Below are 12,726 nucleotides of genomic sequence, written 5' to 3'. Positions count from 1 at the left end.
TAATGGTTAAAACCACCCTGGTGCTTATTCATACCTCAGCACTTTAACCTCAGTCCTCTAACCCTGCTGACTTTTCTCGTCTCATGTCGTCTAATTTTGTGAAGACAAATAAGAGATTACACTGGTTGGGCTGTGGCTGTGTGAGAGCCTGGAATAGTTCTGGGGATCTCACTGGTTCAGTTTGCCTGAGGGGGGTCATAAGTATCATAAGTATAGGAAAAAAATGAGCCTGACCAAAAACTATGGCTCCCTCTCACAGAATTCAGACTCAGAAATGAGCTAACCCCTGACACTTGTGACCTGCAGGCATAAAACACAACTTAAGAGAAACTAGGCTATAGTCGAAACAGCAGTGGAAATCTCATAAACTGACTGATTTACGATGAATTATTAAATTAAATTATTTGAAGATATTTAGCTACTTTTTTCCCCAGATAGTTTCAAGACTGGAATCCAGAGTTTAGTGATAAAATCAATCAAACCTTTCCTAAATATATGGAGAAGTATACATGACAAAAAGCTCAATATCTGAGTATACTGTGACCTTCCATCTCTCTCTCTGCTCTCTGTACCTTTGTGCCATGTTGCTTCTTGGACAGCCATTAGTTTTGGTGGGGCAAAGCTTTGCCTTTAGTGAGGTTTACTTCACAGAGGCTTCCACACTGAGCTTTTTATGTTCCCTTGCAGAGGAGCTGTGTCGGGCTCGCTGCTACATGGGGTGACGGTTGCCCAGAGCAACCACGATGCACGGGGAACACAGAGTAGGGCTGATATCACATTTTTTCTCTGTGTCTGAATTTAAACATCAAAACATGGACGACTGGACTGTGAGGAAAGAGGAGGAGGAAATAAAGGCCAGCATGTAGCGCAAACAAGGCTGATTCACATTGAGCGAGTACGTAAGCCCACATGAGGACACATACAAAGAGGACATTTGTCACGTAGTAGAGGATAGGCTGGTTCTGTTGGGCATTTGGAGGTGTCTTCATTTTGAGGAACAGTTAGAAGATTTCTAGAAAAACTGTTGTAATGCAACAGGAAACAGGAAGTGTTGAAAGCATCACATAACAGACAGAAATCAAAGAAAACTCTGCCTCTCCTTCCTCTTTTTCTCTTTTTTCACTCCCACTGTCATTTCTCTCTGTCTGTCTCTTATTTCCTCCACCGTCCTCTCTTTCACTTCTTTCCACTATGGAGGCACATTACACACTGTAGGGGGGGGAAGTTGAGGGACAGGCTGGCTACCCAGCTGCAGTGCTGCCCCTGTGGGTAAGACAGGGAGGTCAGAGGGCCTCTGGCCTGTCACCCACTACACTGCAGCATTATCAAGCTCGTGCCAAGCAAAGACCACGGCCTGCTGCTGTATCTCCCTGATGTGCTGCCATTTTCCCTCCTAGGACCAATCTTCAGCATGTTTGCTCACTCTGGCTGTGAATGTAGACAGTTATAAATCCTTTGTCCTTGCAAAGAACCCCCTTCCCCCATCACATTATGACTACTGTAGTGTGTAGCCTATGTCACACTAGAACAAGGCATAGTGGTGCTATTTTTGCACCACGAGTGTCTTTCCTCAGGCATTTTGATTCTGTGGGTTTTTTGACGTTAGCTGCAATATCAGCAAAAGTTGTTCGGCCTTAAACAAAACAGTAATATTTGTGTTTGACTGATTTTTTTCTGTGCAAATTCAGCTTTCTAGGCAATAGAAAAGAAAAATGTCACATCCTGTATCCAAATGTGCTCCCTCCTCCTGGAGATCAAGGCAAATCATGAGGAAATTGAAATCCAGAAAAAAACATGCATTGTATTAGGTGTACTGGATATTAGATTAGGGCAGTGTGGGAGTTTAGGGTTAGCTGTGTTATTCCCACAGGGAGAAAACAGGCCTACAGACCCATGAGCACTAAAGTAGTTGCTGCATGCCTAAATATAGCATGGTAGCAGTGGCTAGGGCATGGCTTGTATCAGCCATGGCTAAATGCTGGCCACGGTGGCACAGCAGTGACAGCATGGCCAGTAGGAGCCACACCGTAATGCGCACACAGCCAGGAGCACTCACTCTGATTTATTTTTGAAACCCCAAGATGGGTTTTTTTTTGTTGTTTATTTGTTTTTTACAGTCTCAAGGATGCTCAAAAAGCAGCATCAGTTGCTATGGCAACTGGAAAGCGCTTAAAATTCGGGAATGACTAAAACAACAACAAAAACAGGCTAAAAACAGAGGGCAGAGCTATAAGAGGCCATCCTCGCTGCTCCTGTCTTTGTGCTAGAGAGCAGCCACAGCGCTAACACAGGCACAATGATGACAGAAACGCAACCAAGCAGCACTGTCTGCACAAGCCACAGGGGACAGAGACGAAGGGAGGATAAGTGGGAAGAGGGAATGAAGACTCTGAAGAGATGCACACTCAACACTTGTACACCACTCACAGCTGATGGTATAGGTCATTCTGAAGTAATGCCACTACAGTTCTGGGAGATGAAGTTTTTCTTGGAAGTGAGAGAAGAATGGAGGAGACGACTGCAAAAACTAACATGAAGTCAGAATCAGGTATGAGCAGATGAGAAAAAGGTGCTTTTCTCACACTAGAGATGACTCACTCAGTACTTTGTCACACAGACTGCAACCTGTGAAATGACTGGTCGGGACAATCAGCAATAAAACCTTCTCATCAGAGAGTGAGACTCAAGGTTCAGCCAGGTGGAAAAACCCTCGCCCACAGTCACCAGTTCCCTGCTGCGAACAGAAATTCCTGTCTAGGCTTGGAAGCTGGATCTGACAGAGTTCACTGGTGGGAAGCCAACAAATAGTGATGCCTACTGGTTCATCAACTTTCTGGGCACATGCAAATCAAGAGAAAAGGGGGAAAAACAAAGAACATGAGCCTAATTTTGATACAAGAGACTACTCTCCTGGTCTGCTCGCTGTGGGGGGGTTAGAACAAGGTAGCCTTTCAAAGGAAGCAAACAGTGTATAGGCGTGTCCAAGGCCTTGTCTTTTTGTTTACAGCAGGCTCATCTCTGAAAACAGAACAAGGGAAACTCCCTCTAAGTAAACACAGTACTGAAACATGATACCTACAGTATGCAATCCCCTTCAGCTGCTGTGGTCCTCTGATTGGTTTCAAACAGGTATAGTAATTTATATATACATGCTTAGATGCAATACACACATTTGATTGGTTTCACATAATAATTAAGAATTAAGAAGATGAAAATTAAGAAAATGTGTCCTGTTGTAAATTCTTATATATCTCACAGCTCATAGAACTTTAGTTCTTATTGAAGGCTTTAGTAAAAGCTGTGTCCATGTTTTGAACCAGTCCCCACATACACCATCCAGCTGCCATAAACACCCACTAGCACACAAAATGTGTATTAATCCGCAACTAAAAATAGTCCCTAATGAATGCACTATTCATTCCTGTTTGCCAAGACCTGCAGTGTCCAGCTGATTTAGGAAATTACTAAGACTATTTTATATTAAGATACATCTATATACATCTATATCTATATCTATATATCTATATCTATATATATATATATATATATATATATATATATATATATATATATATATATATATATATATATAGAGAGAGAGAGAGAGAGAGAGAGAGAGAGAGAGAGAGATTTTATATTTATAGTGTAAGATTTACATCTTCAGTCATCATTCATTGATCTTGGTTTTCTCATGGGATTCACTGACAGTAAAAAAAATTGGAATACCAGTCATACCATGTATTTTTATTGCAAACAACCCCCTACATTTTTTTTAAACAACTGCAGTCATTGATTTCAGTTTTTCCAGCGCACTATGAAGATCAGACTGAAGAGACTTGATACCTAAAATAGCAAAACCACAATTTTTTAAGGCAGGCCCACACACATGACATTATGAAGTATCACATAACCACAGTTAAATGCTTAACATGGAACAGAGCTACATTAAAAATCATTTATATCAAACACACATCAGCTGTCCATTCTGTCTGAGTCAGACTTTCACTTCTCCTCGTCAAGCTGTCACAGACACATTTACACCATGAACGCGCATGCAAAGCACATGAGCATCTTGACACAGCTTCTGCTCCTCACTCTTGCACTCATACAGCGACAGGCAACCGCCATCTGGACAAAGACATCACACCTCTGCTTTATGTCACCGCACTGATCAAACCAGCCAGTTCTTCTTCGACACTCGCGCTGAAGCAAACAGGTCGGCACAGTTTACAGCGCTTTGCTCCCACTGTTTATAAGAGGCTTCTTTCCATTGAGTCACACACTGAGCAGGTGACAGTGGGCCACGCTGTGCGCTGACACAAAATTTCCTTATGTGTCACACAGGTTGAGAGCATATACTCTAGATCTATGCATGGATGTGAATGCTAGCACCTACAATGATGGCTCTGAGCTGAATCTACAGCAGAACACAGCCTTCACCACAAGGCAAAAGACTGAGAGAGACAATGAGCAGGAGGTTTTTAGGAAAAACAGACATTTCTATGTGACAGAATCTCAATGGCTGATCTATAAACGATGGCTCAAAATATTATACATAACAGCACTGACATTTAGAGCAGCATCTGATTAGTCATTCAGATGCCTACTAAACATTTTATTATGTCTGCTGGCTTCAAATGCACAATGACGCCCATCAAACACAGCTTTCAGGACGAGTCAGCATCCTTTACTGCAGCCTATAAATCCAAGTATTCCAAACTATAAACCAACTGATAGATATTTAACAAGTGAGAGCAGCGAGTTCATGTCACTATGCCCCCATCGTTCAGCGTGCCAGCTCAGAAATCTGAGGTGGAGGAACACTGTATCCATTTCCCCCCACACTTTCCTACCCCTCAACATACTTGCAAGGATAAGAGCTTGTTAATCCAGAGGTGAGATGAATGGCAGCACTGTGTATGTGTGTGCGCGAGCAGGAAGGAGGGCAGGCTGGGACCCCAGGGGCAACTCAACTCAGCACAAAGAGAGGCTCAGTGCTGCGACTGTCACACATAGGGGACGAATAAAAATATACTCGCATGCAGTAGTCATAAAGAACGCAGCAAACTGCAGCACCGGAGGAGTTACAGGAAACATGTAAGCAAGATATCTGCCTATATTCAGCTATCTCTGTATAAAGGTTACACGGTCAAATACTGACATTGCCTTCCCCCAAGTATCTGCCATGACTTCACCGCTGGCTTTTCTGTTGAAAATCTAATATTAATTATACAGACAACACACACATGATGAAGCCGATGCTGTCACTTCTTCATGTCACAATTTTCAAGAAGCAGCTTCACCAGGAGGCATGTGTGGCAGAAAGTGGAACACAGTTGAAGGTGAAATATCACTTTAAGCATTAAAGGGCATGAGGATGGTGGATGTGCTGTGTGGGCATGTCAAACAGATGATAACTGGATGCTGCGAGGGAAGGCTCATGAGCGTATTTTGCTCCTCTGACCTGTTCCTAATGTGTCGGCTCAGACGAGGCAGATAAGGAAAGGGGCGTTTTTGTTTTTTTTTATTGACTCCTCAAAGCAGTGGATGATGAAATTGAACTTCTTCAAGTTAAGTAAACAGTGTTACAGCTGTTCAACCAGAACAGCTTGGCAAAATGAGCATCAAACACACTGATCCTCATGGGGAAGCATGCACACGCACGCACGCACGCACGCGCACACACACACACACACACACACACACACACACACACACACACACACACACACACACAAATACAAAGGCAAGAGTATAAAAATGACACCACATTTTTACCACATGAAACATTTTTACTACTGCAGCAATATTGTTAATAATGTTATGAAGAGAGGTTTAAAGGAGGATTATATGTGAAGATTATTCTAAAGCAAACAGAATTACATGTGTGTCCTGGCATTTACTTCTGTTTTTTTTAGTACAATGACTTTAACCCTGATCAAAAGATAAAACACACACAGATAAGACTCCAGAATATGGTGTTTTCTGAAACCCTAACATCACTTGCGCTTACTCCGCACATATTGGCTCTAAAACTCTGGGCACAACTTGCTTTAAAGCTCCATGAACATGTTCTTCTTTTTTGCCATTTGAGTGGAACATAGCAAGCTGTAAACACAACACTGTCTCCTATAAATGACCTGAATGTACAGCTAAACTGCAACAGCAAACACATGTTACAGGCAAGATAATCACTGGATGAATTACGTTCAGGCGCAAATTTAGTTTTGAATAAACAGAGATGGTGGGGTCTATAGTTAACCCGCAAACCACACAACATAAGGATTTTTTTTTTTTAACCGTGAATCATGCAAAGCTATTCTAGTGGAGTCCCAAAATAGAAATATAGAGCTATAGAGCTTGAAATGTGGATAATAGGAACCCTTATAAAAATATGTATAAGTGCAGCTTTAAAGCATATTAACAGTCAATGGTATTGCAAAAAAAAAAAAAAAAAGCACTGAGAATCTGTGCCTTTAAACATAGCACAGTGCCTTTTAACTATGCGGCTCCCTGCAGTGACATCCACTCCACTGCAACCATTGTTCTCATGTACCCTTGTGATGAAAAGTACATGAGTGTTTTGCAGGTGGTCCGTGGAGAGCAAACAACAACAACTGATCTCTTATGTATGCAAGGAATGTAGAGGCACAAAACCAGTTAGTAAAGCAGCAGACAAGATGATGAGCTTAAAAACCTGTGTAACAATAAATCAGAGCTTACATAACAGTTTCAAGAAGAGAAAGTTTTTCATTTTCTGAAATTGCTACTACTCTTGATTGCACTGCATTGAGTTTATCTCACTAATTGTCCAACACTCATGATTACAATAATTATGCCAAACACAATAAATAAATACAGATCATTTAAAGATACAGTTGGCTAAAGTTTTACTTGGCCAGTTTACATCACAAAGCAGCTCAAGGAGAGAAGATCATCCCATTCCTTCTTAACTGATGATGGAAATGTGATATTTGCCTCAGGAATAATCTGGTGTCGATTATCAATCGGGCATTCAGGGTGACAGGGCAGCCTCTGGCAAAGGTAAACAATGAAACCACCTGAAGGTGGTTAACATGTGAAGGGAGGCCCAAAGCAAAATCAGACTCTGAGCCCTTAAGGGCCTAAGGCTGTCCGTGCTGGGTCTGGTCACTCCTGAGTTTCAGTTCATTTCACTTTGTTGCTTTGTGTAAACTGGCCCCTTAAAGCCAATTCAATTTTTAATACCAGTAAATATGAAGCACAGCTAGCTTTGTCATCGGCTGGACACGGATATCATTTCATTTTGTAGATAAAAAATGTGACAGGAAGGCTCTCAACTGCAACAATTTTCATATTAGCAGACCAATGCAACTTTCAAGGCCACTGAGCATCATAGCAACATTCATCACAGTACAACAGGGAGAGCAAAGAGCTGAGAGAGTTCAGTCTCTGCATTTCTCCAGTTCAAGCTCGCTACCGCGGGGATGAAAGAAGATCATTCACCAACTTCCCAGCCACCCAACCGTGTGTTCCTATCGTTCATGAGCGCTCATGTGAAGAGACCCTGAGTCCGAGGATCCTTGTGGGCATGCGTGAGTCAATACTTTCATAAGATATGTAAATGAGCATTTTGGAGTCAACCTTTTAGCAAAAGTGTGGACCAAAGGAAAGCCAATGGTGTCTCTCCTTAAATTATAGCCCCAATAAAAAAAAGATATGGGAGGTCATCATTGAGCTGGATGGGCCCCCATGGTGGTTGCTGACATCATTACAAAACCTCTTTAACCTTACAAAGTCTGGACAGGCCTCATAAAGAACAATTGATGGCTGAAACACTTTCACACCACAATAAAGGCAATTCTCCTCTGTAAGGAATTATCACACTGCTGGAAATAGATAGAAAAGACAATAAACTCCTGTGTTCTGTGTAAAAAAGATCATTTAAAGGTTTAATTTCCTTATTTACAATATTTTTGTTCCAAATACAGGCTACTAGAGCTGTACATAAGAAAATGATGACAACGATGGACTGTTATAAAAAGGCGGGTTTATCAGACAGAAATCTTGGACGTGAAACAAACTCCTCCTGGACCATGATTGGCTAGAAATACCAGCTCCTCTAGTTCATTTGAAACAAATGATGCATTTAAACTTTCATGGTCATTTACAAATTAACCTGAATGCAAGGACCTGTTGGGCCTGGTTGTGTCCATACTGTCAAGTGATTTTCCACTGAAGTCCCTACAATCAGAGGCTTCACTAGTGGGGACTACATAAATCCTGTTATATCTCCGAAATTCAAGCGTGTTGAACTCTGACATGCAAATCTGCACCGCTGACCAATAGCAGACTTTCTCAATAGTGCTGATCTTTGAGGTAACAGAGAGCCAGAGAATCCAGATCAAAGGAAGTTGTCATAGCGTATCAGAGGTGTAGCACCATCCACTTATTATATAACCCTCCTCTGTTTGAGTGTAAACTGCCCTGTTAGCGATCAAGCTAACATACTTGCTTGTTGACCGTAAGCAAGTTAGTTTTTGGACAGCCTTCTTCCCTGTTCAGTAACTCTGCTCAGTAAAAAATGAGTAGAACCTGGGGTTGAGTACAACCCCAGGACAAAAAGCTAGAGAGAGTACACAGCACAGCACAGGGGAAACAGAAAGAAGCTCACACAGCACTGCATGTTCTCAGCGTGCTATTGTGTTAACCCCTTTGTTTTCCAGCTGCAGTGGTGTGAGCAGCACTGCCACTATTCTTAATTTACAGCATATCAGGGTTATTGCAATTACTAGATCCCGGCTTGTAAATAGCATTCACATCAACATCCAACTCATTATTAGGACAGATTTTTCTGAAAGCTCAAACATACCCGATTTACTGGTGACTGGTCCCTTAGTTGGAAATTACCTGTAAAAAGCAGGGTGTTTTGAAACAGTGGTACCTAATTATGGTAAATTCAGTCTCTAAAAGTGTTTTTGCTAAAATCACTGACACAGCGCATGTGACAAATAGGCAGGTGAACTCCACCAGGGACCCTGACGTGCTTTCCTGTGAACAGTTTGATTTAGCCACTTCAAAGACGCTTTAAAAATAAAAGTGATCAGTTTCAAGAGCTGGTTGGATTAAGAGCAATAGCTCAGGCAACTCTCTTTCCAACCACTCCTACTACTGCATGGTCACAGACACACACACACACACACACACACACCCCACCCACACCAAAAAAAGATGGTGCTCAACAGTCAGCGCGTGTCTCAACTTCCTTCCTCTCAGAAACAGTTATGATGCCACAACAACAACAGTTGCACGCGGGAAATCAAACGCAGCTGGTTGGGAGATCAAGAATGACAGAGAGCAGCCTGGAAAACTAAAGATGTTCCTGATTCTTGGCCTTCAGGAACCACCAGGCCCTGAGATCTGTTTTTAACAGTACACATGTGAAATGTACTGAGGCCCTTCATAAATGCAAAAGTCACTGAAAAAAACCCACCAGTCTGACTACATATCCATATTTTGGTTAAACTACAAGTGTACGAACCACAGTGTGTTAAACCTTACATTTAAGCTCTGCTGACAAAACAAAGCCTCCTGCACAGTTAGCATGAGAAATAATGTGCAGAGAGGGTTACAGTAAACCTCTCCCTGTATCAGGAACCCGTAGATAGGTATCAGTGGGTTAGTTCATACAGTAAAAAAGGGATGTTCTCAGTTAGAATGAAACTGGCTCTGGTAAAGACGTTCTCATGCTGTGCTGTGTTTTTAATGATGAGCTGTACATGCATGACACCCACTGTTTTATCACCTGTCACATGTATGTCTGTCAGCAAGTACAAAGAGTGACAATCTGATGTGTGGAAATATGTGAGACGCGAGGACAGTAAATTCACAGTAAATAAAAAAAAAAAGCTAGGGTCATTGTGTCTTTGTGTTTTGAGCCGCTGGGAAATGTAGGATCTGAAACACGTTCCTGCTGTGAGGGTGGAACAGCATCAACAGGTGTGCAACTTCAGATATTCACAACAGACTACCCTACAGGCAAGTAATGAAAATAAAACTTACACAAACGCATGGTAGATGAACGCCCAGGCTCTCGGTCTCTCCAGCACGTTGTACAGGTAGTTTTGGAGCCGCCGGTACCGCACGTTTCTCCGGCCGCTCTGCGCGCTGTATATGAGCGGCTTTCCCAGCAGACTGAGCCGGGCTCCCTGCTTCCCCCTCAGGCTCTCAGAGCCGGCAGCACCTGAGGCAGCGGAGGCTGACAGCAAGCCGTCTCCCGCGTTGTTCATCATCCTTCGTCCGGACTCCACATCTTTCAAGCCGTAGCCTTCGGTACTGTGCCCCGGCGATGTCCTCATCCAGAGCCCGGTACCGCCTTCGTCTCCGCTGTGGTTCCGGGGCATGGCATCACCGAAGCGGGCATCAAGTGCGCGGAGGTCTTCTCGAGCATGCGTCTCCTCTGCCGGGAGCCGTGCCCTGGACGAACAATAAATTACACGTGCGAGGCGCAGTCTAACAGGCGCCGAGTTGCCAGAGCAAGGCGCAGTGTTTGCCGTCACACTTTGACCGCCCTCTTTCCGCTCGCATCAACTGCTGCCGCGCGTAAAGGTATCCACTGCGCCTGTCCTGTGCGCGGTGCTGTCCACTCTGACAAAACAACAAGTTATGGATACAACGTGCGTCCCCGTGAAGCTGGGGGAAAGACACTTCAGCGTTACTCTTCAGCACAGACTGTCTTTCCTCTGCGCTTTACCGCCTGTTGCTTCATCACAAAGCCGCGCGTCCACGGCAGACGCTCAGCAGTGCCCGGGTTACTTTATCTTGAATCTCGTAATAAAAAAAAAAAAAAGTAAACAGATTTTTATCTTCTTGCTTCACCACTAAGAAGAAAGAGGCTCGGCCTCAGTGAGCTGTGAGTTTTTTGGACAGCGGCGGTGCCCCGGGGCAGAACAAATGCAAATGAGCAACTGTCGCTCCACGTGTAATTTAATTTCCCGAAAAAAAGTTTCTGAATTACACCAGGCTTTTAAGAAGACTATCAGGTAACATGGACGAAGGAATGAAATTTCCACTTGGTCGAGTGGAAAAGTAACCACTGAAGACGGCTCACTGAACATCTGCAGAAAATATTAGTGTAACCGGTGGTGTAACCAAAATTGCTTTTAATTCAGAGAGGCCCGTCTTTACGATATGATCTGTAAATAAGCTTTTATTAAACGTTGTTAAGGTTTTATTTGCTACAGAAAAGCCTCGTATTATTATTCTTTCGAGGCAGGTTTGTCACCCTGCTGTCACTGAAACCACGTGGCATTAGAGACACGTTTGTTTGGCGGAAAAACGCGCTTTTGATGCCCGGTTTAATGAAGATATGTGTTCAGAGTAAACTTGGCTGCGGGTCAAGAAGCTGAATGGACTGAAAATACTGGTTCCTTTGTGTCATTACAGCCTAAAGTGAAAGTGGTTAGATACATGTAATTTCAGTTATGCCCTCGCATTCACTTCCCCTTCACAGACACAAGTGGCCTACACTGTTTGTTTTCTCACTTTAACTTTACAGAAGAATTTCCTACAGCTGCCTCACCATGGGCCACGCACAGGTTTGACGGTCTCGTCCTGGCTTTCAACAAAACCACGCCATCTGCTGGTCACTGCAGCACCACACAACGTCTCCACAGACCAAAATCTCAGGTTTGGAAAGCGAATCCTCTCTTTTGCTCTCAGTTCTGATGCTTGTTCCTGCAATACATGATGCGACATGGTCACAGAAATATTATCTGGGAACTGAATCTCCTGCAGTTTATTATGTTGTCCAATGGACATAGATGGTTCATTTAAACTCAGTTATACAAAGTCATTACAACAGACAAATATTATTCAAAACCACAGATCTTTATTTAAAAATCTAGTGGGGATCTCAACATTATGTGTCCGGCTAAATCTTGGAGTAAATGTGAAGTACAGACATAAAAGTCGTGGGTATGAATATGGTTTTGTAGCCCACAGTTTCATTCAGTTCCTATCATTCTTCCATGTGTATGTATATCCAGGTATATGTATAACCAGGATTCTCTGAAAACCTGATCCTATGCAAGACACTTGTGCACATGTGAATACAATCAGTGAAGAGCTAGAACAAGCTGAAAGGGAATATGACACTGTCGGGCAGTTTAGAATAAAATACCTCAAAGCAGCTTTAAGGGGAAACAAAATTCATTCAATAACTCTTTACTTTTAGAGGTCAGAGTATAAAAGCACATCTGCATCAGCATTAAAGAAACATATGTAAAACTTGTATCTTCTGATAGTAAAACAAATTTTTGTTTAGATTCTAAGTGAGGATTTTTACATTTTATTGCAGAGTTCTCTGTGGATATTATACTTCAAACAACTAAGCCTTTTTATTCTAAACTAAATTGTACATAAACTATACACATAGAAAATGATCTCTGACACATTGCCACTTGTTCTTTTCTTCTTGAGGGGAAGCAGCAGTTGCTTCACAAATGTATAACTGTGAGGTTATTATCTCATCTTGTCACATGATGAGATGGTTTCCTGCATCAAGTGCATGCAACCTGCATCGCAGCTTCAGCGAGTGAAAACATTCGAATGAGCAAACACAGCCTCATGTTGAACGCTTCTCAAAGTAAACAGTCACATCAGGAGACATCATTGAACTTGTATGTCCATTTGTCCCAAAGGTTTGTTTGTTATATTAAAAATTAACTTCATATTGTTTGTATTCCA

General features: G+C 42.5%; 1 protein-coding gene across 2 annotated transcripts in view; it reads right to left on the bottom strand.

Moving 5' to 3' along the window:
* kcnq5b (potassium voltage-gated channel, KQT-like subfamily, member 5b) overlaps positions 1-10,766 on the bottom strand; it is a 109,170-nt gene extending 98,404 nt beyond the window's left edge. The window contains exon 1 of one of the 2 annotated variants that reach the window (XM_041035604.1): positions 10,042-10,766. In XM_041035604.1, coding sequence (XP_040891538.1) covers positions 10,042-10,382 — 341 coding nt within the window. In that variant the 5' untranslated portion in view covers positions 10,383-10,766. The remainder of the gene's footprint in view (positions 1-10,041) is intronic. The other variant, XM_041035605.1, reaches the window with a different exon arrangement.
* Positions 10,767-12,726: the final 1,960 nt, after the last annotated feature.

This window comes from Toxotes jaculatrix, chromosome 4 (genome assembly GCF_017976425.1).
Source record: "Toxotes jaculatrix isolate fToxJac2 chromosome 4, fToxJac2.pri, whole genome shotgun sequence".
In the NCBI taxonomy this organism is placed as follows: domain Eukaryota; kingdom Metazoa; phylum Chordata; class Actinopteri; family Toxotidae; genus Toxotes; species Toxotes jaculatrix.
This window is presented reverse-complemented; position numbering and strand designations above follow the sequence as displayed.